This window comes from Pristis pectinata, chromosome 23, assembly GCF_009764475.1.
Source record: "Pristis pectinata isolate sPriPec2 chromosome 23, sPriPec2.1.pri, whole genome shotgun sequence".
In the NCBI taxonomy this organism is placed as follows: domain Eukaryota; kingdom Metazoa; phylum Chordata; class Chondrichthyes; order Rhinopristiformes; family Pristidae; genus Pristis; species Pristis pectinata.
The window spans coordinates 7720338-7746941 of NC_067427.1; the positions used below are offsets into that span (position 1 = coordinate 7720338).

A 26604-nucleotide genomic window follows, 5' to 3' on the forward strand; every position below is an offset into this window, starting at 1 on the left:
TCCAGTTCCGGGTTGGCGCGGTCGGTCGGTGGGAGAGGCGGTCTCCGAGGCCCCGGGGGCAGCGACAGGGGGGGTGGGGGGGAAATATACCACCGCCGGAGAGAGAAGGCGAGGCGAGAGCACCATGTGAGAGGCAGCCCCACGGAGCACTGGCGAGGCGGCGTGAGTATGGGGGGGGGGGGGGGGTGTGTGTGAGGGGTCCCGGCCGGGCCCGGGACAGGGGTGGGGGGGTGGGGGTTGGGGGGAGGCCTCGGCCCACCTCTCCTCACCACCATGTCGTGGGGAGGCGGAGAGTGGCTGCTGCCTGCCCGCTCTCCCCCGGGGAGGGAGGGAGAGACCAGCCCCGGGCCCCTGTGGCAACCCAACAGATTTATTATTTAACTTTAAAATCTGTTTTTCTTTTGGTTTCCTCCCCCACACCCCCCCCCCTCCCCTCCCCCGGTTGCCAAGTCACTTAAATCAAGTCAAACGTGACAGTGTTACCGCGCCAAATGCAACTTGGAGCCACTTTGTGTGTGGGGTACTGGAGCTATAACTTGCATGTTGCATAGTTTTATGTTATACAGCAAAGCAAGATTTATCCACTTTCTTCCACGCATAGTTTTTGTTATACAACAAAACGACATTTGCCTACTTTCTTCCACGCTTGGGTTTTATAGAGCAAAGCATTCATCTACTTCCATGCTTAGGTTTTATGTTATAGTGCAAAACATTTGCCTACTTTCTTCCACGCTTAGGTTCTGTGTTATAGAGCAAAACATTTACCTCCTTCCATGCTTGGATAAATGTTTTGCACTGTAACATAAAACCTATTTTCTTCCAGCTTAGGTTTTATGTTATAGAGCAAAGCATATAACTACTTTCTTCCACGCTTAGGTTTTATGTTATAGAGCAAAACATTTTATCTACTTTCTTCCATGTATAGTTTTTGTTATACAACAAAACAACATCTATCCACTTTCTTCCACTTCCACGCATAGTTTTTATACAGCAAAACATTTATCTACTTTCTTCCACACATAGTTATTGTTATACAGCAAAACAAGATTTATTTACTATCTTCCACGTGTCTACATAATGATTAAGTGTTAGTATTTATGCACACGTACCAAACATGCTAATTGCATGTTTGTTTATTGCATACGTGCGTACACAAAGGTTAATTTTTAATCTATCCGCCTGCATTGTATTTTTCTTTTTTATTTGCCATGAGAGTTATTTGAGTTGCCCTCAACGTAACAATTGATGAGAGTCAAATAACAAAACGGATTGTCCGTGACGCGCTCTTGTCCTTTATGAGGAAGCTTTGATAGTTGGACTTTATTTTAGATATAAATGCAAGCAGTTGCGTGATTCACAAGAAATATAAACTGCATGAATTATTTCCCAGGGTCCTAGATATGTCCTTCAGAAAATTGTCAAGCTATGTGGTAAAAAAAAACATGTAAAATCTGCTCTGTTAATAACACACTTGCTTATTAACCTGTTTAACAAAAGGATTGAAAGTTACAGAAGCTTACTGTGCAGAATGAATTGAGACATTTTGATTGTGTAGAGTAATATGTATTATATATTATAAAAGCGTGTCGTAACGGCTCGCGATAAAACCGGTTTTTTTTAAACTATCTTTTAAAGATTTTTCCTGGACTCCCAGTTTACCCAAGACATGACCATTTAAATAAAAGACTTCGACTCTGGGGATAGGTGGAGGGCGGAATAATTCGTTTTATCCATTACTTCATGGTATAAAAATATTCACGTTTTTGTACGTAGGAGGATATGTTTGCATTTTTTTGTTGGGTGTATGCCCACCTGTTCTTCCCCCCCCCCCCCCCCCCCAAAAAAAAGTACATTAGTCAAATTCCAACGCAAGGTGCAATTCCCGATTTGCCACTGTTGCGATATTTGAATCGAGGTCCTTCCTGCACCTCTCTTCCCATTGCGTTTTTGCAGCCTGAAGAATTTATGGAAGCTCAGATAAACAAATACGAAAATTGCCTCAAAGCGAGATGGACCTTTATTTCGATCTGAAGGCCCTTTAGCATCTTCACTTTTTTATGTCAGCAAATTTGATTATTTTTTAATTTGGGCTCACGCCAGCTTCAAAAAAAAGATGCTTGTGATTTGTGACCTCATTAGCATGTTCTTGTACTTAGTTTTTGGAATTCTGATTCCGTAAGGAGCAATTAGTCATTGTAACACAGCACAGAAACAGGCCCTCCTTCCCATGTCAACCATTGAGTACCCGAGCCATTCAACAGACTTAAATGTTGTGAATGCCTCTGCCTCCAGTAGCCACTTGGGCAGTGTGTTCCAGATTACAGAATCAGGTTCATTATCACTGAGGTGTCGTGAAATTTGTTGTTTTGTGGCAGCAGTACAGTGCAAGACATGAAAATTACTGTAAGTTACAAAAATAGTGCAAAAGAGGGAAAACAAGGTAGTGTCGTGGGCTGTCCAATCACCTTTCGGTGAAAGTATTCTTCATCAGACCCCCTCTAAACCTATTCCTTACTTTAAACCTATGCCCTCTGGTTTTAGACATCTCTGCTACGGGGAAAAGCTTCTCACTCTCTATCCTGTCTCTCCCTCTCATAATTTTGTATATCTGTCAGTTCCCTTCCCCCCTTCACCCTTCTCCACTCCAAGGAAAACAGACCGAGCCTATCCAATCTCTCCTCATCACTGAACTGCTCCATCCCAGGCAACATCCTGATGGATCATCTCTGCACAGCCACATCCTTCCTATAGTTTGGTGACCAGGACTGCATGCAGTATTCCAGCTGTGGCCGAATGAACGTTTCGTATAGCTGGACTGTAACCTCTCTTCTCTTGTATTCTGTACCCTGGCTAATGTAGACAAGTGTCCCGTATACCTTTGTCTACTTGTTCAGCAATCCTAGGACATGTACACTGAACGTCTTCTGTTCCCCGATGCTTCCTAGAGCCTCACCGTTTGTGGTTAGTCCTAGTCCTCCCAAAACGCACCAGCTCCCACTTACCAGGAGTAAAGTCCATTTCTGCCCAATTTACCAACTGATCAATATCATCGTGTAGTTTAAGACTACCCAATGCCAGCAATTTTTGTCATCTGTGAATGTAATGATTATACCTTCTACATCCAGGTTGTTAATGTATACAAGAAACAGTAAGGGTCCCAGCTTTGATCTCTGTGGTACACCATAGCCCTCCAGCATCATTCTCTGTTTATTGCTGATACTATTTGCTAACTTGCTCTGGATACCATGGCTCTGAGTTTCTTTTTAAAAAGAAAAGCAGTGGAAACTGGAAATCTGAAATAAAAACAGAAAATCCTGAAAACACTCAGCAGATCAGGTGATATCTGGGGAAAGAAACAAAGGTCAGATGAAAGGTTTTCAACCTGAAACGTTAACTCTGTTTCTCTTTCCACAGTTGCTGGCTAACTTGCTGAGTGTTTACAGCATTTTTTTTTGTTTTTACCTCTTGGGTTCTAACCTTTTGGACCAGTCTCCCATGTGGGATCTTACCCAAGGCCTTATCGGAATCCACGAACGCTGTATCAACCACTGTAAAATTCAGTCGGATTATTCCACAACTAGTTTTGCTGGTGCTTTCTTCTGCTTTGTGATACCTTCTTTAAACCATTCTCCTACTTGCTTTCCTATGACAGAATGTTGCAGCTTAGAAGATGGACTTTGTTTTTTCCCTCTGTCAAGGCTTTAAGTCCACCACGTCGGTTTGATTCTGTTCAACACCAATTACGAATTAAAAGGAAAAGGCTAAGTAGTGCACCAGGTGTTGCAGTTTTCGAAGTCTGCTTGCAGCTCTCCATTTTACCTGGTCATCTGTGGCTTGTATATTTGCAAACATGATCTTTTTGATTTACTACATGTCCATGATCACACACAATAAATATAGGAAGCTGATGTTTGTTCAAGCCACTACTTTGATTGACTTCAGATGTTAAAGCTTTTTAAGCCCTATTGATATTTTAATTGGAAATGATTTAAAATAGGAATTACAATCCACCAGACATCAGTGCTTTATCTTTTTAAAATACATGCCTTTTGCATGTCTAAGCTTAATTACATTCTTTATTCTTATGCTTTTGCAAGTTCCAATATTTTGTTGAGTTGTATTTCAAATTTTCCATTGCTTTTTATCCTGAGGAAACAAAAAATTTGCTGCTGGAGCTTTGTTGTTCTGTTGCATGGCTTTCATTCTTGATTTCCCCTCTTGAGTGTATGTCTCACTCACACAAGGTGAGTTGCTGTGTAGACGTTAGTGCTTCTCCACAGTGGGATTAAGTTTTAGTCTTCAGATGCTCCCAGCTATTGATATTATGTCACAATGTGGTGTTAACGGTGGGCAGTTGTCCGCTCATCCGTGGCACATAAAAGGCAAATTGAGAATATGAGGACGTAGAAAGGAAATCTTGAAGTTAGTAGTTACATATGTACATTTGCGTCTATGTATTTTTTAGATGTGTAATCTGACATTTGTTCTATTTCTGTTTAGTGTATGGAGGTCATAACTATATTAACATAGCATCTTTAATGCAGCATAATGAACCCAAAGTACTTCACAGGAGCATTACAGAAATGGGAATAAAAAGGTAGCGTCAGAGCAGACGTCCAAGAGCTAGGTTTTAAGGAGCATCTTAAAGGAACAAAGTGAAGAAGGGAGAGGATGCCAAAGCTTGCAGCCTTGGCAACTGAAGTCACGGTCACCATCTTCAAATTTATCAAAAAAAATCTACAAATGGGAGTGAATTGAGCGGAGGAGGTGGAGCTACTCCATTCACAAAATGGGATAGTAAATTGGTGGTCAAGTCATTGTGCTGTTCTTGCAGTCTGACAGCTGGTTGTTTTAAGAGCTAACTGAGGAACCTGTTAGTATTTTTCATTTGACTAAAAGAATAGACTAAGATAAAGGATTGAGAGCTTCTGTTTATGAGAAAGCAAGTCCTGTCTTCATTATCACTCTATGGCCATCAGTTAAATGCTATGAAAGTGCCCACAAACAAGGATACACCTACTTATCTCTGGCAAAACTCCCTGATATTTCACTAGTCTGGGATGTAAAGATAATTTCTTAGTCCCTCTTCTCTACTGGGATCTGTCTGCTTAAACATTTTTAACAAATGAAGTTTGTTGTTGAATTTGAGATAAAATTGAGACGATTCATTTAACTGCCATATTCCTCCTTTCCCTCTGCTTTTCAAGGCAAGGTTCTTCTGACTGTCTCCTTTCTTGTGCCGCCTGAGGACATTTTGTCCATAACACCCCAAACAGCGATATTGATTGTATGTGCATTAAACGTCTGACCACTGCTCTTCTACTCTCCCTTTCTGCATGACATTGTAAATATCACTGGTACTGTTCCTCTCCCTTTCAAATGTATTGCTATCAGCCACGTGTTGGAAACAAAATTCCCTTGACTTCTCTGTCCTTGCAAGCTAACACCCATCTCTAGAAACCACTGTCCTCAGGTACTTGTACATATTGTCATTTCCCTGAGTTAATACCCTTTCTGACAACTGTGCTTGAACTTTTCCAGCCAGGCTTCCAGCACTGGTAAGGCTATAAAGCTGCAAATTCAGCCCTTTGTGACTGTGATGGTGGTGCCCTCCTCTCAAGTCATTCCATTATCTCTGCAGCTCTCAACGTGGCTGGCAATGCCAGTCCTTCCTACCCTGTACTACCACCTCTAGGTTTTCTCAAGGATCTATCCTTGTTCTTTTTGACATGATGTCAAGTTTCACTTGTACACTTAGAGTCTGCTGCCTCTCCAACATACAACCTTGGATGAATTACAGCTTCTTCTCATTAAATGTGCAATAATGTCCTTTCTGGCCATTGCCCCGGGGTCATCCAGATGGTCAGCAACTTTAGGTTGCTCATTGACTCTAAGCCATACCTCCAACTTCATAGACACCAGTTACTTCAATTTACTGGTTTCTGTCTCTGTCTCAACCCACCTGCTGCCAAAATCATTATCCTAACTCTGGATTTGGCTGCCCCAGTGCTTTGCTGGCCAGCCTCCAATCTTTCACCCTCTCACTTGAGCATGTCAAAAGCTTTACTGCCTGTATCCTAACTCTCAGCAAGTCCTAATTCACTTTTATTTCTTTAACTTATATTGTCCACTATCCACCAGCGTTTAAATATTAATTGCATGCTTCTGTACAGATCTCTCTACAGCCTCCTTCAACCCACTGAGCATCGTTATTTCCCCCTAATCCAGCCTCTTGCATGCGCCTCTCTCCCACCTTCATTCAATGAACTGGGTCTTCAAACTTGGAATTACTTCCTTGAAACCTTTCCATTTCTCTTGTTAATATTTGTTTGTCTGAATATGCCTCTGTGAAGCTGGAACATTTTCCCACCTTAAAAACGCCATATAAATGCAAGTTGTTCTGTTATAAACTATATTAACTTGGTTTTGATGCTGAGCATTATGGCATAATTTTGATACTGCGACCTACATAATCTGCTTGCTTTTGCAAATCACATAGGTTCTTCTGATTTATTTAATTTCTAAGACATAAGTACAATTCTTGTCTAAATCCTGATGGTACATTATTGCATAAATTCACAAAGTATTTTTTGGTTATTTTTCTTGCTTTAGTAGCTTATTGTTCATCATTTCATTGTTAAAGATTTTGCATATAGCTTGGAAGAACATTGACATTAATATAAAATCTCATGAAATTGCACGATATAGCACCTAAAGCCCTTGGTTCCTTATGTGGTAAATTGAAGTTCTTGCATCTCTAGATAAAAATATCCCACAGATTCCTTCTGAATTATTCTCAATTTCTTGCATTTGGAAATAAGATTGAACTGTTGCAAATGAAGTTCTGTCAGGCAGCAATGTGATGAGGTTAATTATAACAGTGATGAAGTGTGAAAGTATTGCAAGTCAAGTTCTCTGCCAGCGGTGTGATGTAGTGTTGTGAAAATTAGGTTTAGTGGCAATTTTTATTTTGTAATTGTAATTAAAGGAGCTATCTTCATGAAAGGACATTGCATATTTCTCATCTTTGGAATGTTCCAAAGTGCTTTAAAGCCAGTGAAGTACTTTAGCAGCATATTTTGTTTTGCAATATAGAAATGCAAAGCAGTCAGTTTGTGCACCCTAAGCCCTCAAAAATAACAATAAGTTAGTATCTAATTCTGGACTGCTGGTCCTGAGCCACAAGTTCAAATCCCAGTGCAGAGGCTGGGGAATTTAAATTCATTTAAATGAATTTAGAATAAAAAGACCAATGGTGGCCGTGAACCTATCAGATTACTGTAACAAAGTCTGGGGGAGGAAATCAATCCTTGTCTGGCCTGTGTGTGATTCCAGGCCCACATCAATGTGGCTGACTCTGAAATCCGCTAACAGCCACTTAGCTTAGGAGCAATTGGAATAGGCATTAAATACTGGGCTTGGCTGTGACACCCACATTGAATGAATAAGTTTATTTTGTTAATGAAAGTAAGGTGTGACTTGTTTTGGTTGAGGGATATATGGGTCTCTCAAATTATCTGTTTTGAATGGTACCAGCGTATTTATTTTTATCTGAATGGGCCGGTGGAACTAATGCATTGCTTGGAAATGTCAGTGCATCATTCTCCAAATGACGTTGATAATTTCTGGAGTAGGACTTGGACCCACAGACTTCTTGACATGCAAGCAGCAAGTTAAGACAGTGATAACAATAGATTCACTTGTTCTTTAATTATCAATGGTATTTATTGGTAATCTATTAATCCATATTTCCATTGCAAACAAAATCTAATTTTTTTGCATATCACTGCAGCCTAGTTGTGGTAGCTAGGTTTCAGAATATGTTAAAGTTGCCTTGGGGGGGGGGGCGTGGTTGGGGGGCAGTCTGGAAAATAAACCTAATGTACAAGACTATATTAACTATATTTTTTCATTAGAAGGTCTTCCCAAGCCCATTGATAGCAGGTTCCTTTCCTTAGTGGGAATATTTCTGTTTGGGCTCTCTTGTGGTTCGGAACGTTGTTCCAGATAAACCAACATCCTTCTCTCCGGCATATCAGAATAGAATTTGGACAGGTTTAATTCTATCATGTTTTATTTTAAGGAAAGACCTGAATGGTTAAAAATGCTTGCAGTTAAACGTAAGCCCAAGGTCAAAAAGTCTGGTATGTGTGACCTTGTTGAAGCTCTGATGCCTTCATAGCAAAGTTGTTTTATACTTCATAATGCCTTAAGGAATACAGTATTCTAAACTTGGGTAGACAACATTTTCTGCCTCTATTCTGCGGTTGTCTTTGTGCCCTTTCCAAGATAGCCAGATATAGTGGCAAGAAGCAGCTTAACATCTAATTGCAAATAGATAAAACTAGTCTTATCAGTTTGGACTAAATTGGACTGTTTATATCCATGAGGGGAGCAAAAAGGAATTATAGCCTGAGTCTTCAAGTGGTGAGTTGTCCAGACCCACCAGTCACCAGGCCTCAACCTGCTCTTGTAACTAGGTCCTGTGCAGTATCTTCCTTTGGGATTGAGTCATTATAATCAAAGCTAATGGACTCTGGTCTTGGTGTGCTTGTGACAGTCAGTTAAGCCCTGCTCATCAAGCTTGCCAGCTGTCTTGGAGATTTTCTAACATTTAAAAATATTCAATACTCGGAACTCTTTTTTAAGTGTTTTATCTTGCATTTTTTTAATTCCAGGAAACAATTAATCAACTTGATTAAAATAAGATCTGTTTGTACTTGTCCTCCGTTGAAATCGGTGGACCCACTGGTACCAGGTTAAGGCACAGGTTCCGTGCACAGCTCAAGTGTTGGGAAATCTGAAGAGGCTTGTGCTCCCCTGCTGGACTCCACAAAGAGGCCTTTGGTGGAGTACAGTTGTCCTGCCATCCTGCCTTCACTCAGGAGTCCCAAACATCAGAGCAACATAAATAGAAGCTGGGAGTTCTAAGCGGAACTGTTGACTTTTAATCAGAAAATCTGGGCCAGCGATAAGGGAGTCATTTCCAGGTTGTCTGACAGAAAAATGTTTTCAATTGGTTTAAATATTCTTTTTATGCTTTTCTTTTAATGGAAAGGTGTGGTATTGTGCTTTGTTATGCAGGAAGTCAGCCAGTGTGAAAGATTTCTGTGAGAATGTGGCAATGTATTTTGTTCATGTGCTCTATGCACTGAAATACTTTCCGTTATTGCAGTCTGATCTAATTAACTACAGGGAGTGGAAATATTTCCCTATTGATCTTTCACTAGTCCTCGTGGGTAGATGAAAAATATTAGACTCTGCACTTCATTTCAATGTACAAAATTCCTTGGTGCTCATCCTCTATATGATAGTTCACTGAAAAATTTGATGAAAATTAAATCCAGTTGTTTATTCTGTTCCTAACACATTATTTGTCATTTAGGCGGTGTCAATGCCTAAGGATTTTTAGTAGGAAATTCACATTCTACAAAAGAACAGACTAACACTACAGCATGTGAATTCTTGCATAAATGTTCTCCATGCAAGTGGAGAATGAGTGGTGTCCAAATCCTCTGAAAAGTTAGGAGAAAGGAAACCAGTGAGAGACATTCCTGTTGATTACCTACCAGTAGCTGTTTCAGGGTTGAGGTAGGGTCAGTTTGAAAGAAGCATATTCTGTAAATGCTTAATTTTGGCAATGGGCCATTGAACCTTGCATTCCAAAGAATATTTAGGTAGCAGTGACTTCTAGCTGGGCCGATTCATCCAGGCCAAAATGGATCCCATGCAGAAGGTGCAGCAGTGGAAAAGATGCTATCACTGCATAACTGAGCTATGTAGACCAGGGAGATTCCATTCGTAATCCGCTCGGTTAGCTAATCCCAGTGCATGTGATTCAGGGAACTACAACAGTTTGTTCAGGGTTAGGAAGGACAAAAAATGGAGTACGTAATGGTCTGTCCACTCCTTCCAAGCCTTTGTACACCTAGGAGAGAATGAAGGGAGAATTCTCTTTGATTAAGTAGACTGCTAATGCTTGGTGCTATGTAGAATAACAATTTGGCTGAAATACTGCTTCTGATATCACTGTAATTAAGGAATCAATGATCTTAGAGGTGTGTGGGAAGCGCTGGAAGGAGGTGGGGACACATTTGGCAGTTGTATTGTTTCTTAAAATACAGGACATGGAAGGATCGCTAGATTCAACCAAATGCTTTCAACCAGTGCTTCTGTGTTCTCTACACCACGATCAACATCCCATCCCCGTACCTCCCTCCCACAAAATAGTTTGGACAAGTATGTTTTTATACCTTTTGAAATATGCAGCGGGGTTCGATTTGTTTGTTGTGTATTTTGACAGCCAGGTAATACATTGTGAAAATGGAATTCTGGAGCAGTGTATGGGTCAGAGCAATGCACATTCACATGACTGTAAAGATTACATTCATCTCATGCTACATTGCAGACATTACACGTGCTGCTGCATAATTTCTATTCCAGGTTTACAGGTCATAAAGCATAACATTTGGCTGTACCAGCTATTTGTGCTTAGGATTTGAGTGCATGGGAGGGTGAGCTTCTAGTTGTAAAGGCCACAGATAAAGGATACTCTCTTTACGATTGATACATTGCATTTACTTGCAGCCATTATGTAAAAATGACTACAATGGTGGCTTTGTACATTTAAGTGAAAAGTGCCCATGGTTGCATGGAATGTAGAGCATGAATCGTAATATTCAGTCTGTTCTAATCTGCAGTCTTGAGGCTTACAGTCAAGATGGATGAATAGTAAATGCAGTTTAATATTCAAACAAACCCTGAGGTACCATTTTATTATAAGTTGTCCAACTGTCACATTTTCATGCCAAGGTGTTATGGGGACGGGTGAAGGAGTCAGAATTGTAATCGTTAGGCTAAAAGTCACCAACAAAACTTCTTAATATTCTTGTCTTTAAAATGAAACTATTCTGGTTTTTAAAAAAACAGCAAAGGCACAGTTGCAGCCTCAAAACATGTGACACAGAAGACAGCCATTTGGCCCATCTTGTCAAAGCCAACTCTTTGAAAGAACTGTCCAAATTAGTCTCTTGTCCTAGTTTTTTTCTCTCCATGACCTTGCATAATATCCTAAGTGCATACTCTTTTAGGTAGTGCATTTCAAATCTTAATGTACAGGGTGGGGGAGGAAATTCTTCTTTCCCCTATAGTTTTGCTAATTATTTTAAGTCTGCAGCTTTGCATGCCATTGGATTTCCTTTCTGTTAAGTTTGGTGTCAAGGTATTGAAACATTCTGGGAAACTTTGAGGGAACTGATTTAATAGCATCAATAAAATCATGCAGACATAAATGGGAAAAGCAGTGCTGATCAGTGCCGTGGGTGAGATTATTTCATAGCCTTGTGTTAGCTGATAGCATTGTTACTGAAGAAACACAATGCCGGAGGATCTCAGCGGATCAGGCACCAGATTTCCAGCATCTGCAGTCTTTCTTGTGTCTCCAGCATTGTTACTGATATTTTTTGTTCCCCATGCCCTGACAGCATCCAGTGCAAAGCATCACTCTCCTCCATGCTCTAACAAGCTTAGGGGTGCAACAAAGGTGCTTTGCTTCAGCAAAAGATTTAAATTTAAAACAGGACCCAAAATCTTAAAGGCTATGAAGAAAAGCTATGAATGGTTAAAATAAAAAGTCATGAAAGTGACAAAGTAAAATCAGAAAACGGTAAAGGTTTTAGAAACAATACGTTGTCTTGAGCATTCTCTGTCCATCTTTTTGGCCAAGGTTTTTGATCGCCAGTTTTGTGCCAATATTTAACTTTATCAATTATCAACTATTCCCATTTGGTTATGTCTTGTAAAGTGTTCTAGTGTGCTTTTTGAAATTACTCCCTGAGGTTTCCCTTCCTTCCAAGGCCTGTTATTTTATTTCCATTATTGATTTTTGGTAATGTCATGGTTTACCAGTTCTTAAAAAAAAGGATGTGGCTAACTAGAAAAGAAAAGGGACAAAATAGCAGTGGGGATACAGACTGAGCACTTGGTTTTGGGTTTTCACCTTGATACGTAAATGGGAACAAGCAGATTCAAGAGGTAAACTATAGATAAGGAAGTAATGAAAGAAAGAGACAGGACCCAATTGTAAAAAGGCACTTTATCCCACTGACTTGCATGATTGGAATGCTAAATGTTTGTGAAGATTTTTGACCAAACATCCTTTGAAATGGAAGTTGAGTCAGATAAATAGAAAGTTGCCAATGTACCACCTCTGTATAAAACAAAGGGATAAAGCAGGCAATTACAGACCAGTTCAGTCTAACATAAATACTTTATAAGCTTCCAGGGCCAAAATGTGAAACCAAATTAATAGCTTAGAAACATGAGTTAATGAAGGACAGCTGTCACAAATTTGTAAACAGAAGTTGCATTCTTCTTGTTTAATACCGTGCTTTGCAGAAGTAACAGATTGCAGCCACAAAATGAATCAGCGGTCTCAAAAATCATTTGATCTGCTTGCTGGTAGAAAGAACTGGGTTTTAAAGAGATTCTGGTGACGGTGAGAGAGAGTTTGGTTTAGAGTGAAGGAAGAGGTTAGTTAATGAATGACGTCTGGACTGGAGTAATATGAGCAGCGATGTCTGCCTCATCAATCCCAGGTTAGTGTTAGAGATCATTTTAATAATGAAATATTTCTTGAAATAGAATGCTGTCAGTTTTCAGACAGTGGAAAGCAGCCAGTATTTCAGAAGGGAAAAATAAGTGACTAGGAGTGTGCAAACAGGCTAGGAGCTTGGCAGCAAAATTACATTTAATGCAGGGAAATGAGATGAAAAGTTTGGGAGGAAGGAGGATAAATTTACTAAATCTTAAGATGAGAGAAAATCGGAAACTGGGGGATCAGCTGCCAAAATCTTTAAAAGCAGCAGCACTAGATGAAGCTTTTTTTAATAAAAGCCCTTTTATCAATGGGGCAATGGAATGCAAAATCTGAGCCCAATACTGCATATGATTATTTTGCAGTTAAAGTTCCAGTTTTAGTTGCCCTACTTTAAGAAGGATGTCAAGCCCATGGAGATAATACTTAAGTCTTTTTATGTGAAGATGCAAGGAAAATAGGGCTTAGAAAAACTGAGAAGATTGAGGGAATATAACATTTTGATTTTAAAATTGGGGGGGGGGGGGAATATTTCCACTCATCAAGTAGGCAACGTCTTGTCTTTCTGATTTGATCGTCAACTGAAATAGTTAGGAAAAATTCTTCTGTGCAAACTGTTAGGAAATGAGAAACACTGGTGTAAGATGAATTTACAATAAGTTTTAAAATGGTAATCTGCAAGTATTTTAAAAGAAAAGTAAGGAAGTTGGGGAAAGGACACAAATTGGATTAAATGTAGAAATTTTTAGAGGTGTGGAATGAGCAGATTGTACTGAATGGTTTCACCTTGTGCTGTGAAATTTTAATCTTGAGAAACAACACTAAATACATTCTTACTTTAAAGAAGGGTTGGATTTACTTGGTTTATTGCTTTTTAAAAAAAACTCATGGCCGAATGCCATGTTAAAACCCAGACTTGACACCACTTCAATAATTTTCATTTGAAGATCAGAAATTTTCTTTTTAAAAAAATAACTGCTCAGAAGGTACATTATTACAACTATTTCAGTACATGAGCCTAAATGTTTTTAATTTCTTGCCACAACTGATTTCTGGAAAATAAATTATGTATTCCAAAAGGCTGATAAACATTTTGCTTTTGGGTTTTATTTTATTTAGTAGATGCATTCATCTCTTTGCCCCTCCTGGAAAAAAAACTTCTGTCAACTTGCATTAATTAAGAATGTAATTAAGCCATTTAAAAGATGGTAGCTTTACTTGACCAGTGATTTGTTTTATAAGTGAAGTTTTATGCCCTTCAGCGTATGATAAAACATGAAAATAAGTAAAGCATAGATGAAAGATGCAGTGACTTTTGATCCAAAAGTGTAGTAGTTTTGTTGTCCTTTGTATGTATATTTTTAGTTTCATTTCAACACAACTAACATTTCCCGTATGTACAGTTGGATGGGTGTGCATTGACATTTGGGTAGTGCGGTCATCAGTACCAGGTCTGATTTAGCCCAGGATTGCCGAGATTTGGAAACCACAGTACACAAACCTCTTGTACTGATTGTATGCCAAAAATGTACAGCTCTCTACACACTTATATTAAAAAAAATCTCCCCTTGAGCATTTAAATGCAAATTTGATTTTTTTTTCGTTTTGGGTGTGGTAGCACCAAACCCACCCCAAGTTTTCTTCCATTGTTCCAAGATGTTTCCCAAGCAACTATTGCAGAAGATGCTGAGAATATTCAACGTCGGTCAGCAACAATGGAGACAGAAAGTGTTAATATTTATATTGGAGACTCAGAAAGCTCATAGACCTGAAACACAAACACTGTACCTCTCCTGAAAGAATTGATATTGGTGGCAAGCTGGGTCTGTGGTCTTCATCTCAGCTGAACAGGTTTGTCTTCAACCAAATTCCACGCACGGTTTTCACCAGTGGCCACTGGATAGCAGACAGCAATACTGGCCTTGGTTAATTTTAATTTCCATTAGCTCCAGCCCAAGGAAGCTAAGGCTAATTATAGGACATTCATCCAGTGTCCCGGCTAATATCAATTAACCCAGTACAGCTGGGAATTGAGTGAGGTCTTCCTGACCTCTGGCTAAGTAGAATACTGAGCATGGTTGGTCCACTGAGCTATGGAGAAGAAACTGAGTTAATGTTACTGAGTTGCTTAGAGGCACATCTTGTTGTACTGTGCAATGAAAATGGATTTTGGTTCTGCTTAGTTTCCCCTTTATAGAGTTGTAATCACAACTAGTCTAGAATAGAACGAGTAAGGGAATTGCTTACTCAGGAGGCCAGGTTAAGTTGCAAAATAACTTGTGGCCAATTCCTAACTGCTTGCCATTTTAAAATGAAAGAAGAAAAATAGGGACACATTCTTTGGGAATGTTTCCCTGAAAGAGTATGTTGAAATGTTTTATGCTGCCCCAGTTCTTGGTTTGGAATCGATTAATCCCACACAAACCCAGCCAACCCTGTGCAATTTGTTCCTCTTAAGATGACCAAATGGTGCTTTGCATCTCAGGAAGAGGGTGGCACGGTAGCATAGCGGTTAGCGCGACGCTATTACAGCACCAGCGATCGGGGTTCGATTCCCGTCGCTGTCTGTAAGGAGTTTGTATGTTCTCCCGTGTATCTGCGTGGGTTTCCTCCGGGTGCTCCAGTTTCCTCCCACATTCTAAAGACGTACGGGTAGGTTAATATGGGGGTTTAAAATGGGCGGTGCGGACTCGTTGGGCCAGAAGGGCCTGTTACCACGCTGTAAATAAAATTTATTTTAAAATTTAAAAAAAGGAGGCATACTATCTCTTCTGGCTTTGGATAGTATGAGTGTACCATCTTAACCTGGGTCCCCTTTGCCTGGCACACGTGCTATTTTTAACCATTTTGATCAGCTTGACCTTTAGGCAATTGCCATGCTTTCTCTAGTTGACTTCTGACAAGGTTGCTTTTCTTAAAAATATGCCACAAGTTACTGTTGTAAGAGTGACCTCCAACTTGAAGGTCTGTACAAAGCGTCAAAGCAATCAATTGGAAACCTTTCCTTCTAAGCTTGGTGCTTTTGCCCTGGGAATATATGTGGTCAAAACTGAAATTACTGCACTTAGTTTAGAAGAGCTACCTGCTAGGCAGTTTTAAATTAACTTGAGATTGCTTGGTGCTATTTCACTGGGGCCTTGACTGACTAAATACAGCATGTTTATTTGATGTCTATCTAGACTATATTCTGGTAAACAGACACCTTACAGAATGTAACTTGTGTGCTTCCTAAATGTGTTGACTTTTCAATTCGAGCTTTTTTTTTGAATCTTTCTGACTTCTAAGATTTGGAGAATGCAAACTATTTTCCTGCTGTTGAACTATGTACAGGCTTAAAATAGTGCTGCCTTAGCAGTCAAGGCTTCCCTAAGGCCCTGGCACCTCGTGTTAGATTTTAGGCATGCTGAATATGCCTCATGGTGTGACGCTAATAGAAAACATGCCGTAGAGTTCATTTTGTGTTGAGCTTTATGATGCCATATGAATGCTTAGATGAATGAATCATTCAATTTCAGACATGCTGTCGTTCAGAGTGCATTGGTTTAATAGCCACAAGCTGTGCAAATGGACGGCTGTCTTTGCCAACAGTTCAGCCACTTTGTATAGGGAAAAAAATAATTTCCCTATGTTTATATTTCTTTTAACTGAAATTTGTTCCAACATGTTTTAGAAGCACAAGAAAGTAGCATCAAATGCAGCGTTGTAAAATAATGAGGTAGCAAAAAAAAATTCCTGAATCTAAAGCAGCTCTAATTTGCATAACACTCCACAGCTAAGAAGTATCAGTGACTCATGGGACAGTGCCAAACTTATTTTATATCGTGATTCATAGCACAGAAATGATTTTGCAGCTTTGCAAATATTCCCTCTTCACTATTCAAGGTTGTTCACATTGTGGGAAATGTGTAAAAGAATATTGACTTCTGTGGATATATATTGCATGGTTCTAAAACGCATCTATTTTTCTGGTAAGTGTGAATGGGCAGATCCCACCGCTTAACTGGCCACAAAGCTTCAGAGGGCTCTGGTGTACATTTCCCTATCCCCGATATCAGTTGCTGTCAGATGCATTCTATTGGTGATCTGTAACTTCCAACAGCAAGAAGACCATACTCTAAGCTGAGTAGCCACTAGCATTGAAGAATTCTAATAATTGGCAAGTCAAAAAGTGTAAAAAAATAAAGGATATGTTTTGAGTAAAATAATGATTATGGTAAAATAATTAAGTTAGCTGAAATATTTTTAAATATTTTAAAATTCATAGAACTTAGAATTCTATAGAAATTAGACCCTACACTTCTTTTCTGGGGGAGGGGGCAGAGAGGTGGTTCAGGAATTATGGTTTAGTATTCTGTTCATTCTCAGTCAATATGGCACAGTATTTTTATTTTGTTTTAAATGGGGGGGGGGGTGGAGGCGGAGGAGGAATAGGCTGAATCAAGCTACCCAAAGCTGGCAGTGCCAGAGGGATCAGCCTGCATTCAGCCATTCCTAGCTAAATATCCCAGTATTATGTGGACCTGCTACAAGTCCAAGATGTGCTGAGTGACAGCTGCCAGCATGTCTGTCTGTCCGTCCATTCCAACACTGGACTCCATGTGGATAGCCAGACCTGGCACAGGGGTGGTCGCCTACTGATCTGAATGAGGATTCCTGGTCCTGTTGTTAAATGGGCAAAGGCAAGCTCATTTGCTTATTTTTTTACACTTGAATGTTTTTAATTATCTAGTGGTTTTAATTTTTATTTTTGCTTATTTAAAACCATATTGATTTTTAAATGTCTCTGAATACCATTGGTAAAAGAGCCTTACAGCCTTTGATAGGAAATAATGGGGCTCCCAACCCCACCTTCCGGGGTGAGGTTTTGACAGTATGTGCCCGAGGCCTATTTGTTATTGAGACTTCTTTCTGACTCACCAGTCTCTTCCCAGGCACGGGGTTTGGTTTGCGTGGTCCTCCACAGAGATCACAAGTAGCAAGTCTGGGCAACAGGTCAAATCCAATTGGATTCAGCCTAATAGTTGAAGTTCATGTCAGTTCATTGATTTTTTTTTTATTGTCTGTCTCAGTGAAGAGTGCAGTAGCACACACCCTGGAGTGGAGTGCCATGTCCCCTACAGTAACTTCCAGATTAACTACACATGGGTGATCCAGAAATTACTTTCATACAGCCTTCTTACTACTCATTGCAAATTTCAGGTTATTGAGTGAAGACTTTAATGTTAGAAATAACCCCCTAACCCTAATGCACTGCAGTCTTTGTACCATTTTGCGCTCATTGCTGTATTTATTATCATCATGTATACTGTTTATTTTGTGAGCTTCATGCAAACGAGGAATTTCATTGCACCCTAGTGTGTATAAATCTAGTGGATAATAAACTAATCTAATCAAAGAGGTAATTTAGTTAATTTCCCTGGAAAAAAATATCTTCATTCCCTTTCCTGGTTTACTGTTTATCCTGCATCAGGATTGTTGATTTTTTTAAAATGTTTTCCACTACTTTTTCCACACAGATTTGCCCCTTGATCAAATTTGACGTCAACACTGTTCCTAAATAAGTTGTCATTTCTGTTATGGACCTTAGGTTTGATACTTAATCAAACTTCTTTGCATGTCAGTTGTTTTTAATATTAACACAGGGAAATTGCTTGCTTTGTATAAAACTGATTTCTATTCGCTGTAAAGCAGATGACTGTGAAATTTTGTACAGATTAATCCTATTGATCTGTTTCAATTTGCGATCCTTGCAGGTTTTCAATCTTGACCACAGAAGAAATGGATAACAGTGGATATATTCAGTTTGATGTGCCTGAGTACAGCAACTGTGTTCTGAGCCAACTTAATGAGCTACGCTTACAAGGAAAGTTATGTGACATTATAGTTCATATTCAGGGTCAGCCATTCAGAGCCCACAAAGCTGTCCTAGCTGCCAGCTCCCCTTATTTCCGAGATCATTCAGCACTGAGCACCATGAGTGGTTTATCGATATCAGTTATTAAAAATCCAGATGTATTTGAACAATTACTTTCATTTTGTTACACTGGGAGACTGTCGTTGCACTTGAAAGATGTTGTTAGTTTTCTTACTGCTGCAAGCTTTCTGCAGATGCAGTGCATCATTGACAAATGCACTCAGATCTTGGAGAGCATTCACTCAAAATTCAGTATTGTGAGTATTGATTCTGTGGTGGTCAATACTGAAGATAATCAGGGAAATCGCAACGGGGTTAGAGAAAGCAATAGTCGCTTCTTAAATCCAGTTGAAATCTCACCGCCGTATTATGGCCAAGTGCGGCAGACGGCAATTCCTAACGAACCACGAATGGAAGCCACTCCCAACCGAGGTTTCCAGAGTCGGGCGTTGGAGGAGAGGCATTCTGACCCCGGAAGCAGCGGCAGCATTTCTGAGCACGAAATCCAGATCGAGGGCGATCATGAGCAAGCAGAATTAATCGTGAGGGAGGCCAATCCGATCAGCGCCCAGATCACGGAGGTCAAAGTCAAAATGGAGAAGTCTGACCGGCCGAGTTGCTCCGACAGCTCGTCGGTGGGCGACGACGGTTACCACACGGAGATGGTGGACGGCGACCACGTCGACAGAATGGTGGCCGTGAACGTCAGCTCGTATGGACCGGTGTTACAGCAGGCTTTCTCACTATCTCAACCCGCATCCCAGTCAGCTGGCTTATCGACCACCTATGGTTGTCTTACAAATTCAAGCCCTTCTAGATCCATGCTTAGTAATTTTAGAGGTCGCGGTCGACTGAAACGAAACATACAGATACAGAACGAAGGGCAGAATGTGATTAATCAGTCTTCTGATGGTGACAGTGGGCCAAACAGGCAAAGCTTTGAGAGTAATCCTCATGACCATGATGCAAGGGAACACTGGTTTCCGTACAATCAGAGGCTTATCTGCATCTATTGTGGAAAATCCTTCAATCAGAAAGGGAGTCTTGACCGACACATGCGGCTCCACATGGGGATAACCCCTTTCGTCTGCCGCTTTTGTGGGAAAAAGTACACGCGGAAAGACCAACTGGAGTATCACATCCGTGGGCATACAGATGACAAACCGTACCGCTGTGAGATCTGCGGTAAATGTTTCCCTTTCCAAGGCACTCTGAATCAACATTTGAGGAAAAATCATCCTGGCGCATCCGAGATTAGAAGTCGGGTTGAGTCACCAGACCGAACTGATGCGCACACAGAACAGAAAGAAGGTGATGAACCTTCTCCCTCAGAGGATTCCCACATGGAGACTGCAGTGCAGGAAGTTCTTCCATTATCCCATATTTCTGAATGAGTTGCTTGGGCATCACAAAGCCAAAAGCGCACAAAGCTAGAAATAATGCTAAAATGTTAGTATTTTGGGGTTTCTTTTATAGAAGAGCATTCATCATTTATATACTGTTTCTGGTTCTGAAGTTATTTTTCCCCAATCCACTTATATTTTTCTTGTGTGGATTTTTTCCCTGAAAATAATTTTGAATACTTAAAATGTGTTTTACTGCCAGATAAGAGGTACATTGTATAATATAAAAAATAAATGGCCATGTTCAAGAGGAGAAGGTCAGGATAATTAGTTACGGTAACAGGAAGGAACGTTTGTGAGATAACGTATCGCCATTATAACAAAAAGTCACTGTGACGAGTCTAAATATCTATTCACACTTCACACAGCAGTGAAAAATTCTATTATATTCTATTATTTGATTGGTTTCATTGATGGGGGTCGAAACGTTTTATTTTGCCTACCCTATCAGAGCAGTGGTAAAGGGTTTGAATTGAGCTCTTGATTGTTGGAACATCTGACACCTGGCATGGATTGGGTTTTAAAATTTGGCTACACTGTGCGTAATGAGTTTAGCTTTTTTAATCATCAGCTTGATAAAGATGTTAATTAATGTGATGCTGATAGTGCCAGTCTCAGATTTTCCTTGCACATTGAGCACCCTCTGCTGTTCAGTCCGTGTGCAGCGTTCTCCCAAAAATATCTGAGAAATTCCTTTGGATCAGATTTATACTTGCACCTATGAGTTGTGGGGGTGTTATTGCAGTGTGGATGCAAAATAAAACCTTAAAATCCTATTGTCTTGATTCAGTTTGCAGTATTAAACTATATATTTCTTTAATCAGAATTACTTTTATACTGCTGTGTGAAATAGTTTGAATGCTTAAAGCAAACTAGAGCAGAAACCATTAAATATACTTTTTCTGTTTGGGAAAAGATCCTTTTGCTTGCTAATACAGGAAAGCTATATACAATTCATTAGACTGATTAAAATTTAATTTTTTTAAACATAAACTACTGATTTTTGTATTAGCATCACATTTGCTCATGTCCAATGATCTTTAAAGGTGCAAGTGTACTCCTATCAGCCATAAGTTATGCCAGTATCTTTGGGTAAATGAACAGCAATTATTCTCTCTCACATGGCGGGCTTGGTGAAGATGCAAGGCTGTCTTCTCTCCTTCGGTGGATCCTATTGAAAAGTAACCGCTTAAACCCTGATAATTTACTGGTAGTGATGAGGTTATTGTGTTAGCAACTTTGTTCTTAATGGCTTGGCTGGGAAAGAATGCTTCCTCAATGTTCAAATTTAGAGGCAAGAATTTATAATGAAATTCAACTTAATGAACTTAATGTTTACCTAGCAGAGTAGCATTTTGTTTCATTTAGTAATGTCGATAGGCACAGTTCCAGGTTTTTATTACTAATTTCAATACCACATTTGTGGGGGGAATTCAAATCAGTATTTAAAATGCCAGATGGTACATGAACGCCGTCTGCTTGTTAACCATGGTTTTGTTTATACACAACTATAAATCATATACTTTAAGATGTATTAGTGCTGTATTGTAGAAAAAAAAGTTTTAAAGAAATTCAAGCAACTTTTATTTATTTAAAACTGACTTTTAACCAAAGCCTATATGCCCCTTTTACCCTGCATGTTCTCTCTTTAAAAGACAAAGGCTAACTTTGCTGTAGTGTGGCTACTGAGGAGCATGCAGTAATATCTGAAGTTCAAATGATCATACTGTATTGTGTGCTAGCAGTGGCCTCAGTCTAGCACTTATAATTATCTTTAGAAATTGCCTATTGTGCAAAGATTAATTTTTAAAAAGGCTTTGACCTTGGGGGTCGCTGAAGAGCTTCTCTTACAGTGCAATGGATTGAAATGCTTGGAATGTCAGCAGATGTGTAATACCTGCCATTTGTTCTGAATCGCAAGGGAAGCTTCCGTGTTCTCAAAATACCAGAAGTCGTTTGAGAAGTTTGAGGGCAAAATCAATTAGCCTTTAAAATGACTTGATACTTACCTTGCATCCACTTCATAATCATTGCAAATCATAAATTGCATAGAAAAAAATTGAACCACCTCACTCTGCAAAGCCCTTTTATCCTCTTCCATCAAATAAAAACTTTTTGGATGTATTTACTGTATAACACATGCTAACCTAATGAACTGTAACCTGGAATTATTTGATTAAGGATATTTGATTACATATATTTCTAATGGCATCAATGAAATGTATACCTAAAAGTTTCTGCTGTACTTAAAGGAAAAATAACTGCTTAACTGTTTCATAATATACTAATTTGAGCAGTCTCTTACAGAAGTGTTCTTTCTGTAAGAAAGCTGCTTATACTTCCAACATGAAAGATCTTTCTGCCAACTTTAATGTTCATTGTGTGACTTCACAGGGAAGAGCTTGGAGTATTACATGGTTGGTAAGTGCTGGAGAGACTTCCCATTCCTGCTTTCATTCAAAATTTCTGGGGTTTATCCATACCTGGTTGGAAAAGCTTCCTATGTGACCCATAAGAAGCATCTGCCAATACGCTTGGCGTTCTTTATCCATCCAGAAGGAAACCCAATAAATTGATGAATCCAGGACCTACATTGAGAAATGAGTGCCTGTTGTATGCAGGCCAGAAGTTAGAATTGAACAGAGAAACCATTGACTTTTCTCAGCCTTGAAATGCGGAAGTTATAGTTAGTGTGCAATAATCTATTTTTTTTCATTTTATAAAGCCAGGTGAATAGTTATCTGAAACCCTGTCCATTCTCAACAACCATCATCTACATACTGTGATATTTTAGCAATTTTTAAAAAACTACCAGTACTACTAAACTTCGTCTCATTGTTGCCTGGTTAAAGTCCAGTCTGTTTCTTTGGTATTCAGATGGCAGTTATACTGTGGTCATTGATATCACCACCAATCTTGGATCAGTGCACACTTAACATACAGATATTTGGGCTGTTTGAGTTTGAAGACACAAACTCGAAGGGTCTTAGGCAGGCAAGGCCATACACAACTTTTTTAGGGTATTTACCCTTAAATGGTGCTGTTAGATCAGGTTAGAATTATTTATTGAACCAGCATTAACAATTTTATATATAATATTTGGATGAGTACTGTTTCAAATTGTTTATAAATTCTTTATATGAACCCTGTAATATAATCAATCTGGAATTTTAGTCAACTCCAAAGTATTGAATGAAGTTGATGTTTTCTGGAATGCATGTAATCTTTAAGGAAACCTATAGAATTTTAATCTATTTGTTCCAAAATCCAGCTAATCCATTATACGTTTCATATAGCAGAATGAATTAACACTGTTCAGATAGATCAAGAGCTAAATTGATTGATTGTTTCTTAGGAGGAATGATTTCCAGTGGATAATCTAATCATGCTGTAATCGTGACAATTTCCAAAATGCAAGCAACTGTGATAACCAAGAGAAAATAAATTCTATCCAATAAAGTTTTCTATCCAGCTAGTATATTTTGTAAATGGCTGAAATTTTATGAGCCTAGCTTGATCTGTCATTAGAACTTCTCAATCTCTGAGCTACAATGCCAAATCCCTCTTGCACTTTGACTTCCTGGTCAGAAATGTTTGCTGGACTCAGCAGATACTGTACACGGTAGCATAGCAGTTGCAATACTGGACCAGCAATCCATGGTTTGGGCTAATGATCCAGAAATGCCTATTTAAATCCCTCGTCAGCAGATGGGGAATATGAATGAGGTTAACTTGGAATTGAAAGCTGATATCAGTAAGGGTGACCCTGAAATTACTAAAACAGTTGTTAAAAACCTATCTGGTTCACTAATATCCTTTTTAAGGAAGGAAATCTATTGTCCTTGCCCAATCTGGTTTGTGTGGACTCAGAGCTACAGAAATATGGTTGAATCTTAATTGCCCAGTGAAGTGGTTTAACAAGCTACTCAGTTCAAGGGCAATTTGGACAATGCCAAAATCCTGTGAATGAATAGAAGGAACAGATTGAGGTGGACACTTTAAGCAGTATAATTGCAAAGTTTAAGAATTCCCTCTGCTATCTGTACCTATTCTCACTCAAAAGAAACAGTCAGTATTTGAAATGTCCACTGTTAGCAAGTTCTGGCTAAATTGGACAGTAATGCTTTCAGTGACAATGGAGAAAAGTGGATGAATATTTCAAATGTGCCTGCATCACTTGCGTAAACCAGGCTCTGAGTTCAAAGACACAAGTGGATCGAATAGTATAACACACAAGGGTAGATTGGTTAGCAGGTGCAGCTGCTGCTAGACATTTTAAGTTGTGTGCGCGCGCGTGTATACCTAACATAAAAGCTTTTAACAGAGCCTGACTCGGACATCACACACCTAACACTGTTCTTTAAACACCCATACTGACTTGATTTTAGTGCAATAAATATTCAGTCACAATAGACACATACAGTTATAAATAAGCTATTTTCAAACTACACAGTGCTTTTTTTACTTTTGTTATTTACTATGTATAATCTGTTTAATGCCATTGCATCATAAGCAACCAAAAATGTATTCCACTGTTTTATCAAGCAATATGTCTCAAAGGCTTTGTTTTATTTTTCTTTCCATTCAACAATTGCGGAAGCTGCAACAGAGCTTTGTGAGGAAACGTAAAACAAGTATAAGGGAAATAATTTGATGACATCAGAGCAGGTTTCAATTTACCCACACACAGCTATTTATTTTTCTGTGGCTCCTAAAGAGCTGCAAAATGGCTGCTAGATTGTCACTAGAGAGGATGTTAACTTGCAGTTCATTTATTGAAACTCTGGAGATTAGCAGGCCATTATCCATGAGTGAGTGAAGTAAATGAAGCTATTGAAGCTGATGCTCTGAAAGTTGATAACTAGCCATTATGGATGTATTTTCTAGCATGAATGCAATCAATATTTATTCAAAAGTATGTTTTTCTCTTATCCTATTAGCTGTGTCTGACTGTGATCAATTAATATTTCAATGCTGCTTAATTGTTTTGATGTTAATCCTTTATTTCTGTACTTCCATTTTGTTGCTTGTAAACAGCTTTTGTATTGTTTGAAGAGTAATAAATGGGAAGTTACTGTTTTTTTGTAAATAAATCTTTTGCTGTAATAGAACCCCAACTGCTTGGTCTCCATTATAGATTATAGTGTGACGGATTGAATGTTGTACACCCACGCTCAATTTGTTCCAGAAATTCAGGATCACCAACGATGTCTGAAGGATTTCAATGCCACTCCTGTTTTAAAGTTCTGTATTTATTAAAGGTGCGAATAACACACGGCAGCAGTCTTTGCCGTGTAGCAGCATTGCATGAGACTGATCTGTAGGTTTTGTTATGACGCAGGAGGCTCCCATTTTGCCCATCGGGTCCTTGTCAGCACCACTCCCCCTCCCTTTATTCTCCTGGAACTTGTCCTCTCTCATGCCCACCGTCTGATCTGGTTATTTTCAAATCCCCAGGTTCTTTCAGGAGTCCAGGAATGAGTTGAAAATAACTTGGTGCTTCCCAAAGTTGTATTGGAAAAGTTTAAAGCAAAGAAACAGTCACAGAGCACATGGCACTGCCTTTGATGAGCTGAGACAAAAGGAAGCTCAGGCTGGGGGGAGGAGAGCAAGAGGGAGATAAACAAAAAGCAGCACCTTTTCTACCTGAGATAAGGGCTGCTCCTTAGCTAACAATAGTCCAATCGGGAAACCTATTCGATACTTGTGGTCAAACCAACCAATGAAAAAAACCACATTCACCTGATGGATGAACCAATAGGCTAGTAAGTGGCCATTCCTTGTGCAGCCACTTGAGGTGTATTAAACACTGCATGTTAGAAAAAAAACTAATTAAAACAGTTGAATCCAACACCACTGACACCCCTTTGATTCACTTATCATTTCCTGACACTAAGGGATAAATTACAGTGGCCAATCAACCTACCAACACCTCTTTGACATCAGAGGGAATTAGATGGTCACAGGGAGAACATGCAAACTCGGCACAGCCCTACTCGTTGGAAAGTGGTTGCGTGCATGCACTCTTCATGACAGGTGATGTGTAATCTTTGTAAGTAGTTCATCAATTCTATTGGACCAACCTCCGTGCCTTTTCCCTGTACCCAATAATGGGGAAAAATTGTAAGAAAACTGCAGATGCTAAAGATTTATAAACTCAAAATGTTGGAAACACTGAGATCGGGCGGATTGTCTGTGGAGACAGAAACGGTCAATGTTTCAAGTTGAAAGCCCTTCGTGAACATTGGGGATAAAGAGAAAGCAGACTAGTTTCAAGTTGCAGAGAGGCTGGGGAAGGGATAGAGAGGACAAAGGGAGTATTTCTGATAGGGTGAGGGTAGGGTTGCAAGCACTGCTTCACCTGGTTGTGATGGTTTGGGTCCCTGGAATTTCAGAAGAGACGAGGTGAAAGATTCAGGTATTGTATTTCGTACTTGCGGCAAGTGCCATGAAGTTGTGATTCATTTGCGCTCCCAGTTTAGCGTCCTGCATTTAGTGTTCATGATGTGGTCTCCCCTATCTCGGAGAAACCAAACACAGGTTAAATACCACTTTGCAGAGCATCTTTGTCCGGTCTGCATGGGCGACCTGAACTTCCTGATGCCTGTGACTTTAATTCTCCATCCCACTCCCATTTAGACACTCCTGTGGCTCTTTGCCAAACAAAAAGGAAATAAGAGCAGGAATAGGCC

The 26604-nt window shown here is 39.5% G+C and overlaps 1 protein-coding gene across 1 annotated transcript; it reads left to right on the forward strand.

The window, feature by feature from the left end:
• The first annotated feature begins 20 nt into the window (after positions 1-20).
• Positions 21-25015, forward strand: zbtb34 (zinc finger and BTB domain containing 34). Its single transcript, XM_052037265.1, has 2 exons — positions 21-162; positions 18349-25015. The coding sequence occupies exon 2, from the start codon at positions 18374-18376 to the stop codon at positions 19901-19903; it is 1530 nt and encodes a 509-aa protein (XP_051893225.1). The 5' UTR covers positions 21-162; positions 18349-18373; the 3' UTR covers positions 19904-25015.
• The last annotated feature ends 1589 nt before the right edge of the window (positions 25016-26604 follow it).

Coding starts and splice junctions, on each gene's coding strand:
- zbtb34 (XM_052037265.1), top strand. CDS start 18,374: ATGGATAACAGTGGATATATTCAGTTTGATGTGCCTGAGTACAGCAAC.